Source organism: Aplidium turbinatum, chromosome 16 (assembly GCF_918807975.1).
Source record: "Aplidium turbinatum chromosome 16, kaAplTurb1.1, whole genome shotgun sequence".
NCBI classification, from domain to species: Eukaryota; Metazoa; Chordata; class Ascidiacea; order Aplousobranchia; family Polyclinidae; genus Aplidium; species Aplidium turbinatum.
The window spans coordinates 14,950,759-14,976,686 of record NC_137487.1 but is presented as its reverse complement, the minus strand read 5'-3'; the positions used below and the strand labels follow the sequence as shown (position 1 = coordinate 14,976,686).

Sequence of the window (25,928 nt, the reverse complement as noted above, 5' to 3'; positions counted from 1 at the left end):
AGAAATTAATGAAAAATGTGACCGTCCACCGCTCAAGTCGAAACACAAAAAAAACACTTTTCGATAAATGAAACACTAATTCAAACTCATTCAAGTGGAGGTCACTGAAGCGTGAACGCAAAACAAGAACATTCAAAAAATAAGAAAGGGATCGCACAAATCGTTTCTACACCTTTGGAAGCGTCAAGTTAAACAAGATTATGATTACCGGTATTGATTGATTAATTGAATCTTTATCCTCGGATTGGGAAAGCTTCTTGAAGAGCTTAATCCTGGCAGTTTTGCATACTTGTAGAGGCTTTGAATCACTGACGCAGGCCTGGTCATCGAGATTGACGGAGTGAAGTTTCTGATTGTTGCCGGGGAATAACTCCACCCATTAGATGCCGCTGATGGAAAGCAGTCCTTACCGTGCGTTGCTCAAGCGCACACCCCGAGAGTCGAACCAGCGCCGCTTGATCTTGATAACTGAGACTATCGAGCTAACCAACTATATATACCGTATCTGAAGGCACTGAAGTTATCAACTGAGCTAAAGAAAATCCAATGAGCTTCAGTAACTTGGATGCTGCACTCGCAGATGATGAGTTTGAGTGGACAATTTAAGCAACAACTCAACCAAATATCTTGAAAGCAGAAATCATGAAATAGTTTCAAGATATAGAGGAAAACCCTTTCAAGAAAGCCTATATATTTTCAGGGGCGACTGCAGGCCCGGATTTAGGGGGGGGCAGAGGGGGCATGTGCCCCGGGCCCCCCAACTTTTGAAGGGCCCCCCTACGTGGAAAAAATGTAACTTTGTGTTATTTTTTTCCTTTCAGCCTTTAAAGACTCTGCAAATTGGTGTGTAGTGCTGGAGTAATGCTATTGTAGACGTGGAGGTGGCTTTTCGCGCCGTAGGCGCGAAAAATTTTTTTCAGGGGGGCCCCCCGATCTAAAAGTGCCCCGGGCCCCCCATCAGCTAAATCCGGCCCTGGGCGACTGGGGATTACAGCCGAAGAAAACTAAAAATGACGGATATCAAAATGTGTTAGCAATTCTCTTGATTTTCTGAAGATAGTCAAATTGAATAGACTATAGCCTACTTGTAGCCTATGAAGCAGTGGGAATCAAAAAGTAAATTTCTTATTATGGTGGCCTGTTTCTTTCGGTTAGACTACCTTTCACCAATTACCCAGTTCTACCTTGGGTGGAAATAAGCCCAGATTTTTATCAACAACCAAGTTAAGTTAAACCTAGGTCGCATGATTGAAAAAAGAGTGTATTTTCTACTGCATTATTTCACCGCATTTATTGTAAAACTTGCTTCATTTACGTTTTTCAGCATTTTTAGTGACATCGGGCCTTCGACTTCGAGTCTAGCCTATCATGGAAAATGTCTTTTCTACCTTTTTCTTAACCTCTGGGATATACGCTATGGTTTTCATGTTGTGGTCTAAAATAAAGACAACCTGCACAGCAGTACAGTATTGATTGTTTAATTTAATTTGCTTGGTCGTTCTAACCGCAGTTCAATTAAGTGCAGGCCAACGCTGAAATTAACCGAAGCGAATTTTATCGTCTGTGATTACACATAGCCTAATAACCATTAATTACGAGTGTTTATCTTGATCTCAAAGGATTATTAAAGACAAGCTATTAGGTCTTTACGTTGGCACGTTTAATTAGTTACAAGCGGGCACCTGAAAAGTAAGCCCTATGTGTTTGTGACGGCCGTTTATTTTAGTTTCATCAACCATCTTAGCTGCCATGCAGTCATTTCGACTGGTGGCAGTGAGTAGGTTAAAGTTTTGTTAGCAGTATAGTTTCCTTAGTGCAGCGGTTCTCAACTAGGAGTCTGCAAAGCGTTTTCAGGGGGTCCGTAAAAGTTTTAGAATTTGCTGCACGATTGATATATTCCGACAATTACAAATTGGTTGTGCTTTATTTGTGCATTACAGTGATTCTCAAACTGCGTCCTGACTAGGCCTAGCCTACCATATTTTCATCGCCTAAAAAGAGGACACGTTTCGCCAGCAAGTGGAATTTTACGCTTGAAGAATCTTTTAGGCCTAAATGTTTTTATAGCATTACAGTATAGGCCAGGGCTACTCAAATAGCGGACCGCGGTCCGAATCCGGACCTTCTGGGTGTTAATGGTGGACCTCGGGCTTCTGGAAGAATAACCTCATTGCCACGTTTCAGGGCCTTTTTAAACAGATTTCTACTGTGAGCAGGAGGAAACAAAATTTTCTGTGACTTTCTTACTAACTTAGCTAAGCCATCAAGACCTCTGAACAGTTTGTCACAAATTCAAATCGAGATACATTTTACCCAAAAAATGGTTCGTTCGGTACTGGCACTGATAGTTTAACTTTCGTGGTTGCGTATGAAATAGTTTATTCACAGGACCGCTAAACACATCCAGCTTGTTAAACCGAACCTTTGTTAACATTAGTTGAGTAAGCCTAACCCTGATAGGCCAACGCAGCAAAAGTTGGCAAAAAAAAGCAAGAAAACAGATTGACTGAACGTTTAACTTAATTTTTTTCATTTGTAGTGCTTCCTTAAGACAACAAATAATTTTATATTTTTAAAAGTCAGCAAAAAGTGAAAAAAATACCTAATTTTTAAACAGTTTCAGTCAGACACCAATGATCGCAAAAATATGCAAAATATGACAAATCAGGCACAACCTCCAGGCCAAGCCTTAACTTTTTTCAACAAGAAATGGTCAGCCTTAACGAAACTGTTAAACTGTTTGCAAGAAATATGATTGAAACAGTATGCTGCACATAACCGTTATAAGGTGCTAAAACCGGCGTGAACTGAAAAGCTGTTCCTTTCCTTGCAAAGCTGTAGACCTATCCAATCCATGCCACGATTTCTTTTGCTGTAGGTTAGGTGTTATACACATTGCACTTTTAGACATTCGTTTCGATTTGTTTCAAGTAACAAATGAGCTAAACTCAGTTGGTAATCAACAACGTTTACAAACGTATAAAACTTATGAAGGTAAAAGAATAATTTTTTGTGAAAGTGTGAGCATGGCCTTTAAAATGTCGTTTAATATCTTACAAGTAAACCAGGCAATGGATGTTCAACAACAGCTCCATAAAATGCGCCAATTTCGTGTAGAATTTATAAATCAGTAGCCTATGTTACATTGGACATTGGTAGCCTATACAAAATGTTTAGAAAACAAATAGCCTACAAGCCGTCGCTGAAACGTCAATCAAGCGATACAATCCCATTGAAAATATAAGCATGAAAACCCAAACTGTCAAAAAAAAGGACATTTGAGCATTTTTTAGTGTCCTCGGAGGACAATTTATTCTTCTTGAAAAAAGAGGATAAATCCTCTTAAAAGAGGACGTATGGTAGCCCTAGTTCTGACACCCTGCGGTGCGTCGTTTGAAGTTTCAAAGTGAGTCGTACAAAGGTTTGGCTTGCATACTAAAAAAATGTCATGTAACGGAGTTATCTTTTATTAGCGCTCACAGTTTTGCCAAGGCTATTATTACAACAAAATAAATAAAAAAGGAAGACGTTTTTCGTAGCCCAAAGGTCGCAAAATTCTATTAATTTTCTAAAGCAATATTTTGGAAAAACTTTAGATCAGGATATAGATTAACGATTTTTGATCCTGTCTGACAACATAGCCTATAAAATAGCTCATAACTAATTTCGTCAATGTCATCAATAGTCATAAGTAGGCTACGTCGTGAGTTCAGCAAATTCTTTTAAGTGGGTCTCTTCAGAACTTACGAAACATTTGTTTCCGTTGGAAGACGCGATGTAACCTTCTAAAATTTCAGATGGAATTTTAATGGGTTGGTTGAAGATTTGTAGAAGATCTGCTAAGACAAAATATACAATATCGCCTAATAATAATAGGCTATAGCCACATGCAATACAGCCTAAAATAACAAAAAAGAGGTCTGCCAAGACAAAAAGGTTGAGAACCACTGATCTACAGTAAGACTCATACAGTTGAGATTTGGCTGTCAAAACAACTTAATTTTCGTCATAGTCATGCTGGGCACATATTGGCCACCGACAATTATTCGCAGCATAACGGCGCCAATTTGTAGAAATGTCAGCAATGCAACAGTCAGCAACAGTCAGCAATGCAATGCAACAGTCAGCAAAAAAAAAAAAAAAAACAGGAGCGCAGCAAGGCAACGAGTCCAAACTGGACTGAATGCAAGGATTCTTGTTCATTGTTTCAAGCAACTTGAGTGAAAGATGAGCTTTGTGCAAAATGCAGCTAACCAGAGTTGCTGCTTTTACATCGTTTCAACATCTTGGAACATTGGGTTTGTAAAAAAATGCAACTCTTCGTAGCCAAGTGAAGTAAACATATTCTACAACCTAGCCTACGGCATAGAAAGTTCGATTAGCACTTTTTAAAGTTCTGTTTTCACGTTTGTTTGTAGTTTATCTGTGAATCATGAGACTGTTGGGGTGAAAACCAAATTACGCAGTAAAAATTAATAATTAAAATTGTTAGAAGTAACGAGTCTATTAGTATAAAACTATAAATAGCTTATTTATCAAATGTAAATAGGCTGCCTGTATTTTTCTTTTGGAATATGCCATATGGCAATAATAACGACGAAACACAATTATTGAGAGAATTAGCCTACTTAAGGCCATTATTAGTTCGGATATCAGAAAATTTGCTATCCGAAGGATGGATGCACTGTTAGCTAACTAGACAATTAACAAAAATAGCTTACTTATCGGACGATCGGTCTTGCGAAATTCACACAAATAGTGACATATAAAATCATTTACCTGTCACTCAAATTTTTATGAACATCCCACACATGCCATGTAGTAAATGAACAAGTCACAAATTTCCAACATTAATTGTATCTGTAAATCATTTTTGATGAAGATTGAATTTTTAGCGCTTCGGGTTGACAAATATATCAACTACTGTTACTGTAGGATCCAAAAGTTTCATCATTAAAACGAGGTTCACGCATAAAAAATATTCCTATGCCTATGGTTCAACAAGACAAACTCTCTACCGAAGCTCTATAAAAAAAAGAAGATAGATTTAGCCACCTTTACGCTCAGCAATAACCTAATGATCGATCTGGACTGGACTCACACTTAGCTAATCATTTGTTTGTTTTCAAAATGAGTCTGTCTCTGTTTGCTTTTAATCACGAAGTAAAACAAAAACCACATCGACCACTCGCGGTTAGGAAGCGGACAATAAATCTAATAGAGAAACCATAAAATAATGCCAACGGCTTCAAGGTATCGTTGTTGAGAAGAAAAGGCTTTCTTTGTTGACCATGCAATCTCAAGCGAATATCATTGCGTGTTGGCACTGTTGAACTATGAGTATTGTAGGCCTACAGCGTAGCCTACAATACATCCGTTGTGGACCTATTTTTATGTGTGAACAACTTGTAAAATGTGTATGTAAAAACTTCTAAGACCTATTTTGGGTGGCAATGAAAACTTATTTCAACTAAGCCTTTAGCAAGCTTTTATTTGGCTTTTATTACGCGAATGGTCACAGGTTTGGTAATTGGTTCAAGTCCCATGTCGTTCCGTCTGTGGTTCCAGACTTAGTTTAACTCCTACTCAAGACAACATAGCAACTGCTCTCTTGAACAAACATAGTTAGGCTACATGACTCTAACAGTCATAAACATAGTTAAGAGTTAAGACGGAGATCTTTCTGTTCTCTCTTGCAATTGCAACGTCGTGAATAATATTGTCAAGATCAACCAATTTTCCAACTTCCCTTTTAATTTTAACCCAAATCTGCAAAAGGCTTTGACGAACTGAAATAGTTTCAAATTCTTTTCAAAACCGAAAATGAACGTTCTGCTATGCGTAAAGCTTTAAAAAAACGCCCAGTGCTACCTCGAATTTATCGAAACTCTCACAAACGGTTATACCAGATGAAGCACAGCATTTTCGACATTTTTAACCTTTTTGCATGAGTAACTTCTTATTTATGATGTGCCGAATTTTCGTGAGCCCAAAACTTCAGCTGAACAGCTTTATGAATAAGTTAGCACTGCCTGTGCAATGTGCATGGCGGCAGGTCGTTATGTTATTGATTGCTATTTGCTAAGTAAATGAAGAATTGCTGTCACCAGAACACATAATAATTCATGCTCAAGCCAGAAGCCTGTAGCAATGTTTTGTTGACAAGTGAGAATGACTAAGCTATTGGAGTCATGTAGACTTACTCGATGACATGAGCTAGTGAACAAACCTGTGATGGGCCTACTATTAACAGTACGGTAAATAAAAAGAACATAATTGCGTTGAGGTCACAGCCACAATAAAAGATAAATGTAACTGACCATTTCAGTTGAGAATGTCGTTTATTAGGTCAGTGAGAAGATACGTTTAATGTTTGCGTCTATGGAAAGCTTTTGGAAAGACTGACTACTGATATCAGTAAACCACTCGTACCGTTACGTTACGCAATTTCCTTTCATTACGTTGAAAGTGCAGTGAGATATATACGGTCCAGTCCAGTCATATAGCAAAGACAATGCTTGCAAATGTTGCTCCCACTCTATGCTAAAATGTCAATAGAAAAAACAGCGTTAACAAGCATTTACTTTAAGATATTAGACTGATCCCAAAATGTGCTGTGTACCACGCTTCTTGTTCTATGATTTACTGTGTATGCAAAGTACCGGATATGATAAACGTGGCGAGGTATTGTAAGCCTAAAGCCACCAAAATAACTTTCATTCTCAACATTGCAGCAGGCCTGCAGGGTAGTCACAACAAATCCCTAGCGGGTTATCGCAGCAAGGTTTAATTCAAAAGTTGCTCGTGGTTCGTAAACGCAAGTACAACAAACTTCGGATAGGCTGTAAGCAGTGTTTTAATACCAAACAACTGAGGTTATCTTTTGTTTACTTCGGATTACGAGCTGTTGGATTACAACTGTAGCCAAGCTACATTCCTATTATAGCACTGCTTGGTCGTATAATCTCAGTTCATGGAATCAGTTCAGTACTGAACAAAGTTGACATGTCATCTGAAAACTGCGCTAAATTGCTATCCATTTTTCCATGCAGTTTGTAACAGTTTGAGTTGAAAAACAGTTTGTGTGTTTGGAACCCAGTCAGTAAATCAGTCCTATTTTATATTGATTCAACATCTGTAGTGGTTAAGCCAATGTAAAAATCGACTGATTTGCTGGTTGAGAAAGCACTAAAAGCGTAACTTAAGGGTAGCCAAAGAAAGACGAATGTAGGTAAAATAGTCCCACAGGCCAAATTGTTTTATGCCTATTTTTCATTTCTGACGTAGCCTACAACAGACTACAAACATTGAGCTACCCACAGGTGTAAGAAAACGTTAGTTTTTTTGGAGTGTCAAATATTCTTGCCTAACTTTAATCACTTGTAGGCTACCCATAAGTAATTTTGTGACAAATCAAATACTACTTTAAAGTTTTCCACTGCTATCAGTAGTCTATATTAAATGGTATTTAAATAATAAAATAATAAACATAAACTTAAACTTACTTTTTCGTTGTGATGATCAGATATAAAACAAAATGAAAAAAGATGAAGAAATGTAATTTGTCCACTACTTTGTCACATTCGTAGAAATATTTAATGCACTATTTGTAATTATTATTGTTAAGCCACGATTTCAATCACTTTAGAAACTGATTAAAAATTCTAAAGCTTTCGTATTTAAAGGACAAATACCTTCGATTGCTAATAATTTGGTAAAGGAATTGCTTTAGGCTATTGTTTATAGAAAATCAAAGATTTGATTGCTGTTTCATTTGCTATTTTCTATATTAGAGCTGTGGTCAATTGTTCGTGTTGTTTAAAAGTAAAATAAATGTCTTGTAAACAGAAGATCAAGCAAAAAAGCTTACCGCATTTAACATCAGTGCTCGCAAGACCAAAATTAAACCAAACTAGAAGACATTCCTGGTTTGGCACATCTCTTGACCCCAGTGACGAAAACAATTCCGACAAAGCTACCTCCATATACAACATAAAAGAAGAAACTATTATTGAAGAAGATGTCTCATCAGGCGATGCACCATGGTGGAAAAATAATTTTAACAACAATTTGAAGAAAACTGAAAAAGCAGAAACCACACAACCCACACCTAATGGAATTGATACAAAAAAGGTGACCATAGTTAGAAGTGTAGCTCTTTAGATAAGCCTGTTAGAAACAAAAATATTTCTCTTTACAAAGTAGGCTATTTTGTTTTGAATTGATGTCATTGTAAAAAATTCTGTTTCGTTTTGATAAAACAACTCGTTTCGCACAATTTTATAATTAGTCAGATTTTATTTATCTTCAATTGTATGTTTTTTGGGAAAATGTAATTCACGGCTTGCAGATTATAGAGACAACTTGAACAAGTGTATGGTCATCAAAAAGGAGTAGGGGAAGGTTTGGTTAGTTGAGCCGGGTAACGGTTGATCCATCCGGTTTTATAGCAACGTCGTGCATTATTAGTCAACCGTTTCATAACAAAAATATGGAAAAACTTGAAGTCCATCAGCACATGTAGTTTTAGGGACTTTCTACAAGCAGAAAAATTCTGAAGCAGTTAAATGTAAAATGGTAGGTAAAAGTAGTTTTGAGAAAAATAAGAAATGTGTTATTTTTTCCTACGATGTTTCATCGTTGTCTTAAAGGAAATACTGGGATAGGTGAGGGTAACTTACTCTTTGTTTTAGTAGTTCTCGCTGCTTGATTAGCCAGTTGGTTCTTGGCAATTTTTCATGAATTTTGAAAATGGCGGCGATGTTAACAGTTGAGCCACTTGCAATGTTCACGGTTGAGCCATGCCTTTATCATAAGGAATGTAGTTTATGAGCCGATGGTCCTTACGTACTGCCCTAATTTTGTTGTACCGTACTGTAATTGATGCGTAGAACTGGTGTCCTAGCCGGGGGCGGTCCACTGCCCCCCTTAAATTTCCATAAAAGTAGTTTTTTTTGTAATGCGCCAGTTTGAGGGTAATTTTTTTAGCACTACCCCCCTTATATTTTTCTCGATAGCAACGCCACTGGTTGCTAATGTTTGTTTTCTTCACATACCTCGCGAAATCGTTTCAGAAAAGTAAAAACACCTTCGTGCAAAGTTTCCTATTCAATGATTCTCAGTGTTTTCAGAAATATAAATTTCTGTTCGTTCAGTGTTCACTGTTCTTTCATTTTAAGACACTAGACACAATACACCGTTTAAACTTTTTTTGATTGTTTATTTGCAAGATGTTCAAGAGAAGAGTTTATTGTGTTTGATGCAGATTGAGCTCTGTTTTGTGATATCTTTTGGAAGTGAAATAATGGTGGATCAACCGTGAACAACGGGTGGCTCAACCGTGAAATTTAGGGTATCATTTAAGCTGGCTAAATTTCAATTTTAAAATGCCGATAAATGATATAAATCGGGGTCAGTCGCAAACACAAACATGTTCACAAGAACCGCATAAGACTGAAATTTATCATGATGGATTTGGATTTTTGGTAAAGTTTGTCGTTAAATTTTTATTGCAGAAAAATCGATTTCTGGCTCAACTAACTAGACCTTCCCCCATCAACTCAGCACTGACCAGTGCAGAATTTTTATAACAAATACTTTTGAACATCTCAGCTCATCGGGTAGAAATAGGCTCTCAGTGAAATAAAATACAAATAAACTCTATGGGAACACTTCCTAAAAAAAACATTTTTCAAACTTTTAACATTGTTCCCATCTGCAAAATGTTTTCAGAAACGCTTACCAAAAGTTCCTAAAAATACAGCAAGACGTGTGTTTTACTACATCAGCAATTTGAGTCAAGACATTTAGCTAATATCTTACAACATTACGAATCTCACGCTGTGCTATGACTGAATGGTTTTAGGCCAAAATTTCACTTCAGACCCGGAAATGTACATGCAGCTTAGTGATAATAGCCTATTTCTTTAGCTTTTTGATGCTACCTACAGGCTGCATAACCTACACAATTGTAGCCTATATTAGTAATCTAGGCTAATATCTACTTCACTTTCACACCGTACTTTTTTCATATTTTGGCTAAGTCTTTTTATTATAAAAATAGCTCACGTCAAACGTAAAACTTTTTCCACGTTTTTTCTTCAACATTTTTCAAACATAGCCTACTACTAAGTGATAGTGTTCACAATTCACATCTTCTAAGCATTTGCGGTACCGGTACATCATTAGTGTCTGTACGTCATTAACTTGATATGAATGCTGTCTCGTTGATCAGTTGCGTTGACAGAGAGGTTCAAGCGTGATTTTGAACCCAGGTCAAGGATAATTTTAGGCCCAGAATCTTTCCAGGAGAAATGAGAACAAAAAAAATACAGCATATTCTTTAGTCCTATTTTTTTCGTTAAGTGTCTTGGAGTCGGGTTTCTCGTTGGCACCAGGCCCAAAATATTTTCTGTTGTTGCTTGTGTGTTAAAACTGTCCAACGAAGGTTAATTTAGACTCTTGGTGTTTGTGATCCACTTCCACAACGGTATTGACATATTTACATATAATCAGTAGCCTTGACAAAGTGTCTAAGGGTACTTCTACTAGACCCTGATCGACGACAATTTTAGAGGCTCGACGTCTTTTTAGAGGCCCTCAAATGGGAAGAAAACTACATGTGTTTTTCAGAAGTCCTATTGTGATGTAATGTATTTTTATTCATTCCGGATTATATTTACAAGCAAACAGCCCCTTGTTTGAACAGCTGTTTGTTTGAACAGTTTGAACAAGCAAACAACCCCTTTGGTGCAAAACTACCTCTTGATGAATTTGCTAATGATTTTCTTTTCCTTGAGGCAATGTCTTGTTTTGTTTTAAAAGCGTCTTGTTGGGGAGGCCCCGGTCTCTCGTTGTGATTTAGCTCAGAACAATTTCTATTGCTGACCCTGCATAGAATTTCAAATCTTGCTGGTAACAATTGTCGTAAACAACAGTGGCGTTTCATGCATTTCTGGATGGTTTGAGCTAAGCAGAGGGTCTTCTTTGTCAATGTAATATTGATTAACCTGGCTAACTTTCTGCTTAAAATTCTTGTTTTGATCGTGGACTATTGAAATGTTTTTTTGCTTTTGTCGATAAACAGACTTTCTTTTAGTAGAGATCTTAAACTTTTGTACAACATTGTTAATCTTTAAGTCTTGACCTACAACTAATTTCTTCATCACACAGTACGTCACTTTGACGATTAAAAGCATCTTGTTCAGCCTTCCAAACAATATATTTTTATTTAAGCTCCCCTACATAGTGAAATGATGGTCACTCAATGTATAATCGTCAAGCAGACTGCAGAGATACTCTAGCGGTCTAGCCGTTCCCATGTGATGAAATAAGGAATATAGCTAGTGGTTTTTCCGGTGTTCTACAAAACATCAGTGCTCCAAGAAAGACTTTCTGGTGTTCTTAAAAAGAAAGTCTTGGCTCCGTGATTGTCGTTGCAATAAGGCTCCATCTCTGCTTTATAATTCTAAAGATTCTTGCATTGTTCTGGTTCAAGATTAAAAATTCTGTGGAAGTTAAGATTGGCCTAGTTGTAAATCCAGAGATTATACGTTATAGCAAAGGTCAGCAACCTACAGCTACAGCAACCTATCGGCCGGCCCGTCAAGCAAAATCATCCAGCCCAGGATTCCTCAATTAATAATAACTATATATGTGGTCGATCGTTATGTTAGTAAATCTGTTTTCTCATAATATCTAACACAGCAGTCAAGTCGAACTATCTCACCCAGCAAAACAGTCCTTTTTACGTTGGTTCAACATCGATAGTTGTTGCATCAATGTAAATACGATTGCTTTTCTGGATGAGATAACAGTTTATCGTGTGCATTGCTTGTGAATCGTGGTAGCAATAAAATAAATTTGTTTGATCACAATCAATGGGGGTAACTACAATATAAACGTAGCTAAAATAAACCCGTTGTCAAATTTTTGATGCAAATACTTTATTTTTTTTTTTAAATCAGAACCTTTTAGGATACTGGTGTTGATCCTATGAAATTTTTTGTTGAATTACCAGTTGGAAAAAACGTCAGACGTCAAAACATTAAAAAAGAGCCTTGTTTTCTCGAACCCCTAGAAAGATGGTTACGGCCCTGATCCACATGTAAGCCCTTCATATCGATTTTACTTACAAGCTCAGTCACAAATCAAGCCTGTTGCGTAATAAGTACCTTCACGAACAGAATAATACAAGACATATATTTTTAGGATATGTCACAAAGCAGCGGTGGCAGTTCAATCAATAGAGAATTCGTTGGACTTCGGCGACGCGTACAAGACAAGAAAACTCTCGAAAAACAAAGCGGTATTGATACAGTTTCAACAAAGCCAGAAGCTTTTCCTAAACGACGAAGTGGCATGGGCAGTTGGCTTGGAAGCGCAAGGCCAGAACGTTTTTCAGGCAACAAAAACATTAAAAGTGATTCACCTGCGAAAGCGGAAAATCAGTCAGCAATGTCCTCGTCATCCGCAAAGCAACCTTTCTTCAACCCTTTAGAATCGAGATTTAAGCAAAGAAGGGCGACTGTACATTATTCTTCTTCTGGAAGACCTTCTGTAATGGATTTTGAAAGGTAATATGGTAATAAGTTGAGTAATACACAGAGTAGTAATTAAAGCTCACAAACACTGCTTTTTGGGTCAAAATTTATTTCCAGACATCTTCTGTAGTAGGTTACGCAGGGCATAGGATCTATGTTACACTGTTACACAGTTCATTTACTGTATTGGGTCTTGGCGCTTTGTCGAAAGTTTACAACCAAAATGTATGGTAAGAGCAATTTGAAACTTGTGATTTAATAACAAAAAAACGTGCTACTTTGTTTTGAATAGACAGTCAGCCATTTAATGTGCAAGTAAAGCTAAATCCTTGATTCTTAACGCAGACGTACTGCTCATGGCAGCCTTCGGGCAAACGAAATTCGTGCATTAGAACAAATGAAAGACGTGTGTCGGGATTATGTTGTTTACAGACTACGTCAGCGACACCTGGCTAACCGGTAATTGACTTCTTCATATTTCAGTAAATTGATGTACGAATATCCCGGATTTCTAAACTTGTTTTTTTTAACCCACCTATTCATGTCTGATAACATTGAAACAACCATCAAATTTGAGATAGAAAAGCAAACAAAACGCATTTGTAGGTTTGTACGTTGCAGTAGCCTACTCTACCCACTAGCTCACAATTTAATTCGTTTTGTATTGATGTTGTCAATACGGTTGCTATAATATTAATTTAATAAGCGTCACTTTAAATAAGCCTATGGCTGAGATGTCATTGTTGTTGGTGTACTTAGAATCAGAGCCGTTGAGAGAATAATTAGGGCCTGGCACCAACGAGATCCCATGGCCCCAAAACCCAGGCACATATAAAACAACAAGTTATTCTTTAAAAAACAAACTAATGAGAAAATACAAATAAAATCATCATAGCAATATGTGGTTTTGGTAGTTTATCACCCAACACTAAGAGTTCTCTCAACAAATACAGCAAATAACAGCCTAATGATTTTATGCAAACATCAAACATACTATAGGCTAAAGACTACGTAAAGCTTGTCAAGTTATCAGCCGCCTTGAAATGTTCCAGACCCATGAAAACACCTCGGACCCGCGCCCAAAGCTACCCTCTGGATCTTCGTCAACGCCATTGCTTAGAACACATCACTACTTTCAAATTTCTTTCGAATTTATGCACTAGGCTACAGCTAAGCTACTATGAACGCGACATTATCTTTAGCCTAATAAATGTTTTGCACCTCATGCTTTCAACATTGGTGGCTATTTGCACAGCTTAAATTATTTATTGTTTCTATTTACTGGGATCTTATTATTCAGGGTAACAATGGATAGGCCGCCGTCAAAGGACCGGTGGTTATTTCAGGAAATACGATTCGTAGAAAGCGAATTGGAACGACTGCAGAAAGATCGATTTTCCAACATATCCAAACAGGTAGCTTTGATCGATTTATTTGCACTCAAAGAGTTGTTATTGTGATTTTAACTTTAAAGTTCAAAATTGCTTTCATGTTTTCGAATTGCAATCGCTTCACTTTTTGCAGTGGTAATGTTAAATGTAAGCCTGGAGTAAACAGCACTTCGGGTTGGATAGCCTACTGCAACAGCTTGCCTAACAAGATTCTTTGTCATGCAAATGCAATTAATTGTCACGGTCTTTTAGCATTTAGATGAGCGAAAGAAATACCCTTTAAAATAAGTCAATTTAAATTTTATTTTAAATGGTTTCATTGTAGCCTACTAACGTTCAGTAGCAGATCTAAGGAAAAAACACTCGGCCCCCGAAACCGAGAAAAACCGTGCAGGTCTACGAACTTTTTATCGGATTTTCAAGACTTTTCTCCCTCGCTGCGCTTGCTCAATCAAACTGTTATTACTTCAACGAGCGCATAGGGAACAGCGCATAGGATGCAGTTTTTAAATTCATTGTTCATTCGGCTGCATTAAGTTAACAACTAAAGTAATCTATTCCAATGACAACAAAAGTATGAAGTAAACTATGCCTACCGGCAGTGGTTTTCAAACCATATGGGCCGCTAACACTTGCGTTGACATGGAGTTCCAGAGGATAGGCTACATTTAAACCCGGGACAGGATGATATTAGGGGTCCTAGCCTTTCCAGTATAAGCCGGGAACTTGAAGAAATCACCTCGCATTCTTTGGATATGCTGTAGTTCGTTTCACTTAGAAAAACCTTCATTTGTAGGGGAAGGTGGGGATGGTTCGGACACTTTTTTGAAATTTGGCCGTAAAATTTTTTTTAAACTTTTTTGAAGCTTAAATTTTATGTCAACTTATAGCTATGTCTTTCTTGAAAAAAGGGTGCACAGCATAGATTTCTCAAAATTTGTTTTCTTATTAATTTTGCTAAAATGCTGACATCACTGAATTGTCCGAACCTACCCCAATGAGGGGGTAGGTTCGGACAAGGTATGGGGCTATGTCGGACAAACCAAAATATTGTTGAAAATAGTCTTGAATAACATGTATTGTACCAATAATATTTACAAAGAAATCCTGCAATTGTTTCATGTTGAAGGGAATGCCAAAATATTCAAAAAAATTACAGAAGGTCTATAGCCTAGGGGATACCCCGGACACTTAGATATATTATGTCCGCGGTATCCCCATGGTCACGTGTAGCAAACAATGGCAGATTTCTACTAGTACAAAATGCTCTGCTAAAAAACTCTTTCGCTGTAAAGAACCTGCTATCTACAACGTATATACTACACTAAAGGTTAAAAGCTTTACTGCACAAACTTTTTTATAAAAGCTTACGACGTTCACTGAAAATATTACCTCTTTGAGAAAAAAATCTAAACTTCTAAATTTGAACAACTGAAGTTCTTAAAGCAGTCCTAACGCAGCTGGCAACTTTCAACAATGGTGAGAGTTGGCGTGCAAACTGCGTGGCGATGTGAAAATTAAACCGGAAGTTGCTTGTCCGGGGTATCCCCTTGTCCGAACCATCCCCACCTTCCCCTATCCCGATGATCTCATTGATACGGAGACCAAACTATCCTCTCAACAGCCCTATAGTCGCAAAAGAAAAAATGGTCGGCAAAGAGTTTGATTACAAGAGAATTAACAGCAAGGTTTGATTAGCCAACAAGTTGGCCACGAAAATCATTTCAGCAAAAACCTAGACCGCGGCGAAAATGGGTTTGCAAAAACTGTTTTGAGGGAAGTTGAGGGACACCTCGAACAAATTTTTTAAATTTACATGAAAAATAATATGTAGGCTATGTGCTTTCAGGTAGGAATAACTTTGCGATCCGAAGACATTCTGCGAAAAGTATTTTTTGAATTGTCAACGGAAATAATAACAACAGAAGCAAAATCGGTAAGATATGCTAAATCTTTGAATCTGCGTTTTAAAAATGTGAAATGTTATAAATTTGATGTGTTTGAATCATTCAAATTTTTTGAAAGAATTGTCTGATTCAATTCTATACACAAAAACACATTTTTTTAATTTAACAATATTTGACATATTGTGCTTTAATTCGCAACTCTACGCATGTTATACAGAATGATTATACTTTTATTCGATGTCTTACCACATTACAGCATCACGAAAACGACGTCGATCAAACAAGCAAACCAAAAAAATCGATTGGATCAAGACGAAAACTTGTATCATTTCCTTCAAGAAATATTGAGATTACCTGGGGTAGAATATGCGCCATTCTTGGAATAGCTGGAGGTGAAAAAATAGCTGACTATGGCCGATAGGCCTAAGTTATAATAAGTAGGCCTGCGGAAAGCAACGGTGATACACTGCTTTTACGCAAGTATTGCCTGTTGTCCTAGCCACCACGCTTAGACTTGATTGTATTCAATCGAATTACGGTTTAATAAGGTTGCTACAACCAGAAGTGTGTGGAATCAGGTTTTTCTGGACTCCTGATCCACTCTGACTCCGAAGTCTGTGACTCCAAACTCCAATCCTGCTCCAAATACTTTTTTGAAATATTGACTCCTAACTCTATTCAACTCGACTCCAAAAGCAACCATACATTGTGTCAGGCGCGGATTTATGGGGGGGCCCAGGGGGCCCGGGCCCCCCCCAAAATTTTGTGAAAAATTGTATGTTTCTGCATCAAATGGTTTGATATGCTTCTAAACAGCTGATATTAGTCCCTCGGCATCACAATTGATGAAAATGGTTGTTTTAATGTCTATTTTATAGCATATCGTATATGTCGTAGTATCATTGTTCATATCTGTTTAGCTTTTTCTTTCTTTTTAATTGATTTTCAAATTTTCTGCCCCCCCCCCGAAAAAACTCTTAGATTCGCGCCTGACCACAATGCTGGTTTTATAACTTATACCTTCCCTGTCATAAAAAGGGAAACAAAGTTTTAATGAAAAAATGACTGCTTGGAAAATAGAACCCCGCAGAAGTACACAAAAATAACAACTGCATCAAGTGTAACGTAAATCTTGGTACGGTAGCCTATTCTAAAAGTAGGCTATCATCTGACAAAAAATCAGGCTCCGTCGCCAATTCAGCTTCTTCACCGGCCAAAAGCCCAAAACGCAAAACTCCTGCACACCTCTGCCTACAGCCTAATTTTATTATTAACTACGTTTTTATCGTAATCTTGTTTGGCTTTTAAGCAGAGTTCTCATTTTGTTACTTTATGTTTTCGTTAAGTGCTTTCACGAGACATCATTTGTGACAGGTAGGCCTCACAGGTTTGCATGTCGCTTTTGCATAAATAAGCATAGCCTACACACATAAGACTAGTCTGAAGAGCAGAAAGCCATTAAAACAAAGTTGAAAAGGTCATCGATAGCAGGCATGCATTTCAAATTGAAAAAGAAGCATCCTTCAAACAACTCGAGATTGCATAGCCGAGTCGTGAGAGCCTTATGGTTCGGCGTTCAAACGGGTGCCGGTTCGACACCACTCAAGAGCATGTGGCTGTGTCTTTGTCAAGACACTTCAGGCATGCCTGATGCTGGACACGAAGATTGGCTTTCTTGCCTTAATACCTTCTCGTCTACTCAGTCTAAATCTTCAACTATCGGGCGTAAGCCTGGATGAAAACAACTTGAGTGAGGACAAAGTGAAAAGCAGTGACGAAAAACTATGGGCACAAGACAACTACCCAAATTAGATACGGAAATCTACTGTTGTCTAAAAGCTACTTGATTTTTTCAAAATGTAGTCCTCGTCATCTCAGAGGTAAATCATTGTCTGTCGAATCTTTTGTGAAGTACGGTTAATAAAATAACTTAATAGGCTTAATGAAATAACTTATTCAAAACCAATTTCACAATTTGATTGCTTTTATTGTTAGGATTAGCTGTGGACTGTGTTCAGCAAGGACATGCGGACTTGGTCAATTATCTTGTTGAATATGTTGGAGAATTTGCAAGACTGGAAGGTATTTTATCCTGGATATCGAATGAAGGTGGCTGGGAGTCTATGAAAAACTTAACTTACGAAAGAAGTTCAAGGACTGCCACGGCAGACCCTTGTTATTTTGCCAAAGTAACTAATATTGCAATTGGCTTTTTTGTGTGCACATTAGGGGCTGTTTTCGGAGCTATTGCTATAAGTAATTTGTAAACAAGAAAGCTAAACGAAAAGAAAAGAGTTAATAGGACAAAAATAACTTTACCAACAACACCATATTGAGTTGAAAAGCACCATGAATTTGGTTAATGCTTGTTGGTGTGAAGTTTAACTTGTGAGAGTTGGAAGCCATGTTGGCTTACTAAGAAAGAACGGAATGGTCTCAAGTAACAACTATTAGTTTTAAATGTATCCTGGGAACAAAACAATAATGAATAGCCCGCGGTATTTACTAGAAGAAGCTCCTACTATACTAAGCTGTGACTGTGCGCTGCAGGGATAGGTCTACTGCTATTTTTAAACTGAATCGGAGTTAAAAGCATTTATTTGTGTCGTGTATCTAAATGCAATAGTTCATGAAGTTCAAGTTTCAAGTAGCCTAATTACTTGGTATACCATTGTGTTTTTTTTTGTTAATGTTTTCGTTTTTCTTTCACATCTACTGTAAGTATTGTTGTTGTTGTTGCATTTTAGCAGAAATAGCTCAAAAGTAGACAGCCAAAAACGTTCAGCAGAAGAGAGTTGTGTGTTAAAAAAGGCTGTCAAACAACACACTCTCAACATCGCAACCACGCTGCAGAACTGTGTCAAAATAAAGTATTTCGAAAATTTGAAATCTATTTGTTGCCAGCAGTTCAACGGCAGTGCAGGCACCAGAAGCACAGCTTTCCACATGTAACCTTTGTGGTGAAAATTGGAACGTTTGTGAGTGTGATGGGCCTAATGATGTAAAGAAAACAAAGCACCGGGTAGTCTATTATAGGGCTGTGTGCAGTGGCGTTCGTAATCAAAATTTTTCTTAGACTATTAAATTTTAAATGATTTGGCTGATGCTTGGATAGCTACAGTCAAAAAAACTCATATATATTATAAAAAAAACTCAAAAAGTTAAAATCACGGCCCCAGTAGCCTGCTCTACCCAACTTATCCATGCGAGCTTGTGAGAGTTTATTCATTTGTAGGCTACCGTACCAGAGCTTGACCAAAATCTTCTAATTAAAACTAAGTTTCTGAAGAAGTTTCAAATCGTTTCTTCCTGCTGATGGCAGAAGGAATTTAATTATTATTAGCCTATGCGACGAAGCCTTGTGTAGGCTACTCTTCTAAGTTCCAACCTACGACGAAGCCTTGTGTAGTTGTGTACTCTTGTAGCCTACAATGTTGCATGGCTTTGCAGTAAAATTAAAAAAATCTTCCCGGTAAGTCTTCGCCTTTTCTTGTTGTAGCCTATAGTATGCAAGGCACATTTCACATCACTAATAGCCTACTGGAATGACATGAATGAATGCTTCAGAAACATCTTTCAAACTTATTCCGAAACGAAATCCGGACAAAAATTTTTGTTTTAAATGAAACATTTATAAATATCTTTTTGAACAACCCTGATTAATTATCTACCTTACCTTTTCCAGCAAAAAAAATTAGGCTATTTCGTTTTATTTTGTAGTTTGCTTGCAATTAAACAAATAACTACAACCGCTCCGTTAAATTCCATTGATCAAACTCTTGACGTTACGAACGAAGAAATAGCTGAATCAAACAGCACTGGCTCGACTCACGCTAATTCGACTTTAGTAACGCTTCTAAAGGTAGGCTATAGGCAGTGCCGGTCTTTGGGGTGTGCAAACCGTGCGATCGCACAGGGCCCGCAAATTAGGGGGCCCGCATTTTACTCAGAAAATGCAGTTAATTTTGTCATTTCCAATGGAAAAATTCAACAAAGGAATTAGCAACAAGAAAACATAGAGACTCAACGGGTGCAACCTATTTCGTCCCCTGAACATTTCGTATCCTGAAAAGATCGAGAAAAAAAAACAACATAGCCGAAATTGCGGATCGGAGTTGCCGCAAACATTTCAAATTTCTCTCGATCTTTTCAGGGGACGAAATAAGTCGAAATTTTGTTTTGTTTGTTTTTCCTATCTTTATCCTGCATTGCGGGAAAGCGGACTTGAGCGCTATGCATCGGTGTACGCCTTCCGACGTACACCTGACCCACGCTGCAGCCGAAGGCAATGTCTGTTTCCGGTTGTTTACTACTTGTGAATTAAATTTGGTAATAATTTGATTTTGTTACTCCGATTTCAGGATACGAAATCGGGGTACGAATTTTTCAGTGGACGAAATAGGTTGCATCCAGACTCAACATAGCTTTATTTCCGAAAAATGCCAAAGAATGCATGATCTTATCTTTTTGCTATGCCACCAGACAGCACCATTTTACAGAAACATTCATACCCTAATTTTGAACATGCTCTCAATTCAAAGTAATTTTTCAAAATTTTCTGGGGGAGGTCCCCCAGACCCCCCGCCGCTGGGTGTAGCCTTCGGCGATCACGCCGTCAGGCTTCGCCCGCCGACCGTCAAACCACCCCCTCCCCTTTCAAAATAACTTACCTAGCTACGCTACTGAATTGGATCATTGTCATTGGGGCCCGCAAAGCATATTCCGCACAGGGCCCGAAATACCCTAAGACCGGCACTGCTATAGGTTAACGCTTATCATTCAGCGGCACCTAATGGATGACATAATTCACATTCAACAAGCGGAAGCTTCACTTCGTCAATCTCGTGATCAGACCAACATCAACGTTTCAAAGCTCTAGCCTACATATTCAAGTAAGCGAAACCGCCAAGATCAAGCTTGCAAAGAAGTTTAGTTCAGTTTGTTTTTATTTCTGATCATCACAACAACAAAAAAACAATATAGGCTATGCCAAACATAATAAAGGTCTAGAAAAAGGTAGAAGCGACAAAACGAGGATGTCATAACGTGCATGATACCAAAGCAGGACAATCAGTTTAAAATAGTGCACGGTCGCAACACCTTATATAGTCTTCTCAATTTGAGGATAAAAACTCTCATCATCAATCACAATAGGCTACACCAGGGCTACTCAACTGGTGGACCGCGGTCCGAATCCGGACCTTCTGGGTGTTGATGGTGGACCTTGAGCTTTTGGAAGAATAACCTCATTGCCACGTTTCAGGGCTTCTTTAAACAGATTTCTACTAGAAGCAATTTTTACTGTGATTATCTTAGCTGCTGGGGGCTTCGACCATAGAAATAGAATAGAAGCGTCATTCCCATTCACGCTCCACACACCGCGATGGCACCACTCGACTGCGCCCGCCGCCATTTTTGTTAGCACAACCAATTGTGAATAGGGGAAGGTCTACTTAGTTGAGCCAGAAATCGATTTTCCTGCAATAAAAATTTAACGACAAACTTTACCAAAAATTCGAATCCATCATGATAAATTTCAGTCTTATGCGGTTTTTGTGAACATCTTTGTGTTTGCGACTGACCTCGATTTATATCATTTATAGGCATTTTAAAATTGAAATTCAGCCGGGTCAAATGATACCCCAAATTTCACGGTTGAGCCACCCGTTGTTCACGGTTGATCCACCATTTATTTCACTTCCAAAAGATATCCCAAAAGAGAGCTGAATCTGCATCAAACATAATAAACTCTTCTCTTGAACATCTTGCAAATAAACAATCAAAAAATGTTTAAACTGTGTATTGTGTCTAGTGTCTTAAAATGAAAGAACAGTGAACACTAAACGAACAGAAATTTATACTACTGAAAACACTGAGAATCATTGAATAGGAAACTTTGCACTAAGGTGCTTTTATCTTTCTGAAACGATTTCGCAAAGTTTGTGAAGAAAACGAACATTAGCAACCAATGGCGTTACTATCGAGAAAAATATAAGGGGGAGTGCTAAAAAAATTACCCTCAAACTGGCGCATTACAGAAAGAATTATTTTTATCGAGGTTTAAGGGGTGCAGTGGACCGCCCCCGGCTACGCCACCAGTTCTACGCATCAATTACAGTACGGTACAACAAAATTAGGGCAGTACGTAAGAACCATCGGCTCATAAACTACATTCCTTATGATAAAAGCATGGCTCAACAGTGAACATTGCAAGTGGCTCAACTGTTAACATCGCCGCCATTTTCAAAATTCATGAAAGATTGCCAACAACCAACTGGCTAATCAAGCAACGAGAACTACTAAAACAAAGAGTAAGTTACCCTCGCCTATCCCAGTATTTCCATTAAGACAACTGTTCACGAAATTATGGCCAAGTTATCTGTCTTCGTATTGTGACATGGATTGTCGCGCAATCGTGACGTCATCATTGCGATGCACTGTCACGCTTGAGCGACAATCTCTCATCATTCTTTCTCTAATTTTCTAACTTGTGTTATCCAAACGTGCTTCGTCTTCCTTTTACGATGTGTGAATCTAACGAACGGACGTAATTAAGAGTGTGAAGTGACTATTCCACATCACAATTGAACCAGTCTCTTTTGACAATATACCATCTTAACTCAACACATGTAGAAGTAGTGGAACTTGAGTAAAAGGTTAGAAAGAAGACAGGTTGGGTAACAGTTAATGCATAGCTGTTACCAGAAAGAAAGAACATCTTCAATTTTTTTGACATGCCTGGCATGAAGGCTCTTGGTTGCATCTGGGAGACAAGCTCTGATTGCTTAAAACTCAAGTCAGAACTGCAACCTTTGAACAAATACACGCGAAGAAGCATGTTAAGCCAATTAGGCAAGTCGTTTGACCCTCTTGGGATATTTTGTTGCTTCTTCGTGAAGGCTAGATTGATCTTGCAGCAATTAGCAATTGATAACTTTGACTGGGACACCCCGGTTCCAGACAATGTTGTAAAAGATTGGGAAACATGGTTTCAATTGATAAAGTCACTGTTAGACATGTCATTGCCTCGGTATTACTTTGCGAATTCTATCCCAGTGGAGCCCAATGATAAAGTGGTTTTCCAACTGCATTGTTTTTCGGATGCATCAGAGCGTGTCTTTGGTAGTGTTGTTTATTTACGTCGGATAGTAAATGAATCTATATCAGTGTCGATTGTCTTCGGCAAGAGTAAAGTGGCTTTAAGGCATCAGCGCTCTTGGGGAATTCCGCGAAAGGAATTGGTTGCTGCTGTGATGGGTGTAGAGTTACTCCGACAGGCTAAGGAGTCGTTAAAACTAGATAACTGTAAGCCCTTTTTGTGGTCTGACTCGAAAACCGTTTTGCATTGGTTAAAAAATGACGAGTTGAGATTGGACAAATTTGTAGCACGTCGTGTTGACAAAATATTATTGTTTTCGGAGTCTTCAGATTGGAGGTATTGTCCCACAGATTTAAACCCGGCAGATGTCGCTTCAAGACCAGATGGAGTTAAGAAGGAGACATCGAGAAGTTTGTGGTTTCACGGACCTAGGTTTTTATCACAAAGCTGCGAAATCCCTCTTGTTGATGATGGTGTGGGTAGTGTATCCTGTCATAAGACTAATTGCACAAAGGTTGAGATGTGCCCTGGTGACGATGATGACAGTCTAGAACAACTCATTGCCTCTGCACCGTCGTTGTATGTTTTGCAGAAGCGTGTGGCCTATAGGGCAGCGTTTGTTCAGTTTCTGTTCTGCAAAATCAAAGGACGCGAGTTTCGTAAGCCGAAGTTAGATGTCGATTATCTTAACTGGTCATTGGAATTAGTTGTTAAATTTGTTCAAAATAAAGTGTATGGGTCTGCTGTGGAATTGATGACTGAAGAATCGCCAGAAGCCTTGGATGAGGCGATCAAAAAGCTAAGCAAAAGGAGTAGCGTACGTAATAAACAGTGGTTGGGTGATTTGAGATCATTACGTAGGTTTAGACCATGCGTAGATGAAAAGGGTCTGTTAAGAATTGAAGGAAGATTGAGTAATGCACCGGTTTTGTCTGAAGATAGAAAACATCCGATTATCTTGCCAACAAAGCATGCGCTCACGCGGCTGGTTGTGTTATGGTATCACAGCCGAAATGGTCATGTTGGTGTACAACATTCGCTGCTTTGTACAAGGCAGAGGTTTTGGATCATCAAAGGTGCATGTGCGGTCAAAAAATACTTAAAAGAATGTGCGAGGTGTGCGTTGGAGAAAGCGAAGCCCATAAGGCAGCTCATGTCAGATCTCCCAGTAGCTCGTACTGCTACATGTGATAAAGCCTTTGACATCTGTGGCATGGACTACTTGGGGCCAATTGAATTCGTTCAAGGGAGAAGTACACGTAAGGCGTGGGGATTGTTGTTTACTTGCATGGCTTCAAGGGCAATACATGTCGAACTTGTCACTTCGCTGTCATTGAATGAGTTTATATTGGCATTTAGCAGGTTCACTGACGTAAGAGGCTCCGTGACGAAATTGTTCTCTGATAACGGGTCTACGTTTCAAGGGGCAGCTAACCTTTTGCCAGAGTTGCTTGAGTCTTGCGAGTGGTCGAACTCTCTACGTGAAACAGGTGTTAAGTTTGAAAGGATCCCGCCATATGCCCCATCGCAAGGTGGCACTTGGGAATCCATGGTCAAGCAGTTTAAGCTAATTTTCACAAGAACTGTGCACGAGTTGGCACGTAAGCCAAGCTATGTTGAATTGCTGACGTTTTCCTCGAGCGCCGTTAGGATTGTCAACGAAAGACCATTAGTATCGTTAAGTGATGACCCTGACGATTTTGCGGTGATAACACCTGCGTCATTGCTTACACCCGCCTTCGGCCGTTATGTGCCTTTGGGGGATCCTCAACCCAGGGACCTTCTGAGGCGTGATTACCGGTTTTTACAAGGGCTCTCTGATAAGTTTTGGGGTCACTGGACAGATTTCTACCTACCTCAGCTGCAGGGTCGGGGAAAATGGAGAGACATCTGTCGCAATTTAGAACCCGGAGACTTGGTCCTGGTATGGGATATGAACGATCGGCCTAAACGAGGGGACTACCGAGTCGGCAGAGTGGTTGAAATTTTACCGCAGCATCGAAAAGGTAAAGAGTTTGTGAGGAGGGTGAGGGTGGCTGTGGTAGCATGGGACACTAACACAAAGAAGTCGCACGTTGAAACCGTGCTTCGTGATATTTCTTGCGTTGCTCCGGTAGAGGGCGCGCGGGCACGCACTGCTGTGCTCGCTCCAGTTGGTTCGGGCCCCCCAGATGGACGTTAAGGGACGTCACTCATAGAAAATGTGTTCACTTTTTTTATTAATGTTTAATTGTTTATGACTTGTGTGATGTATGATGCTTATGCTCGCTGTTTACAAATTAAATAGATACAGTCTGGCTGGAACCGTATGTATTTATCAACTACATATTGTCACTTTGAGTTACGCCAATATCGCTTACAGCAAATTTGCTTGTGATACCTGTGACTAAGCTGAGCATCTTATTCATTCTTTCACATTTAATTTAGTATCTTCTTATGACAACTTTGTTTTGTATAACTTTAGGTGTATGGTGTGTTAGTACTGTAATGTCGTGTGAGCATGGTCCGTTTTAAATACCTTCAGACAGCAGTGCGGGACTACAGGTTCATCTACATGACTATGTCGTATGTATGTTATTTATACGACAATTTTATGCGGTATTGCAATTATGTTTAATGTGTGTTAGGTATGGCCAATGTTGAGTAATTTCGTTTAGGTAAAAATAATCTTTTGGAAGATGGATATTGTAATATTCATCTTGGAGGCTGCTATGTTCACGAAATTATGGCCAAGTTATCTGTCTTCGTATTGTGACATGGATTGTCGCGCAATCGTGACGTCATCATTGCGATGCACTGTCACGCTTGAGCGACAATCTCTCATCATTCTTTCTCTAATTTTCTAACTTGTGTTATCCAAACGTGCTTCGTCTTCCTTTTACGATGTGTGAATCTAACGAACGGACGTAATTAAGAGTGTGAAGTGACTATTCCACATCACAATTGAACCAGTCTCTTTTGACAATATACCATCTTAACTCAACACATG

General features: G+C 38.6%; 2 protein-coding genes across 2 annotated transcripts; both read left to right on the top strand.

Moving 5' to 3' along the window:
* Positions 1-7,801: 7,801 nt before the first annotated feature.
* Positions 7,802-19,019, top strand: LOC145785730 (uncharacterized). The gene is made up of 7 exons (XM_082597429.1): positions 7,802-8,133; positions 12,211-12,575; positions 12,888-13,001; positions 13,843-13,957; positions 15,783-15,869; positions 16,097-16,232; positions 17,836-19,019. Exons 1-7 carry the CDS (start codon positions 7,834-7,836, stop codon positions 18,105-18,107), a joined length of 1,389 nt encoding a protein of 462 aa, XP_082453555.1. The 5' UTR covers positions 7,802-7,833; the 3' UTR covers positions 18,108-19,019.
* A 3,555-nt stretch (positions 19,020-22,574) lies between these two features.
* LOC145785252 (uncharacterized) lies at positions 22,575-25,121 on the top strand. Its single transcript, XM_082596934.1, has one exon. It carries the CDS (start codon positions 22,575-22,577, stop codon positions 25,119-25,121), a length of 2,547 nt encoding a protein of 848 aa, XP_082453060.1.
* The last annotated feature ends 807 nt before the right edge of the window (positions 25,122-25,928 follow it).

What these genes read in the sequence shown, in the direction of transcription:
- LOC145785730 (XM_082597429.1), top strand. Translation starts at nt 7,834, where the DNA reads ATGTCTTGTAAACAGAAGATCAAGCAAAAAAGCTTACCGCATTTAACA. An exon ending in ATGGAATTGATACAAAAAAG is followed by an intron (nt 8,134 to 12,210) that starts GTGACCATAGTT and finishes ATATATTTTTAG; the next exon opens with GATATGTCACAAAGCAGCGG. An exon ending in TTTCCAACATATCCAAACAG is followed by an intron (nt 13,958 to 15,782) that starts GTAGCTTTGATC and finishes ATGTGCTTTCAG; the next exon opens with GTAGGAATAACTTTGCGATC.
- LOC145785252 (XM_082596934.1), top strand. Translation starts at nt 22,575, where the DNA reads ATGCCTGGCATGAAGGCTCTTGGTTGCATCTGGGAGACAAGCTCTGAT.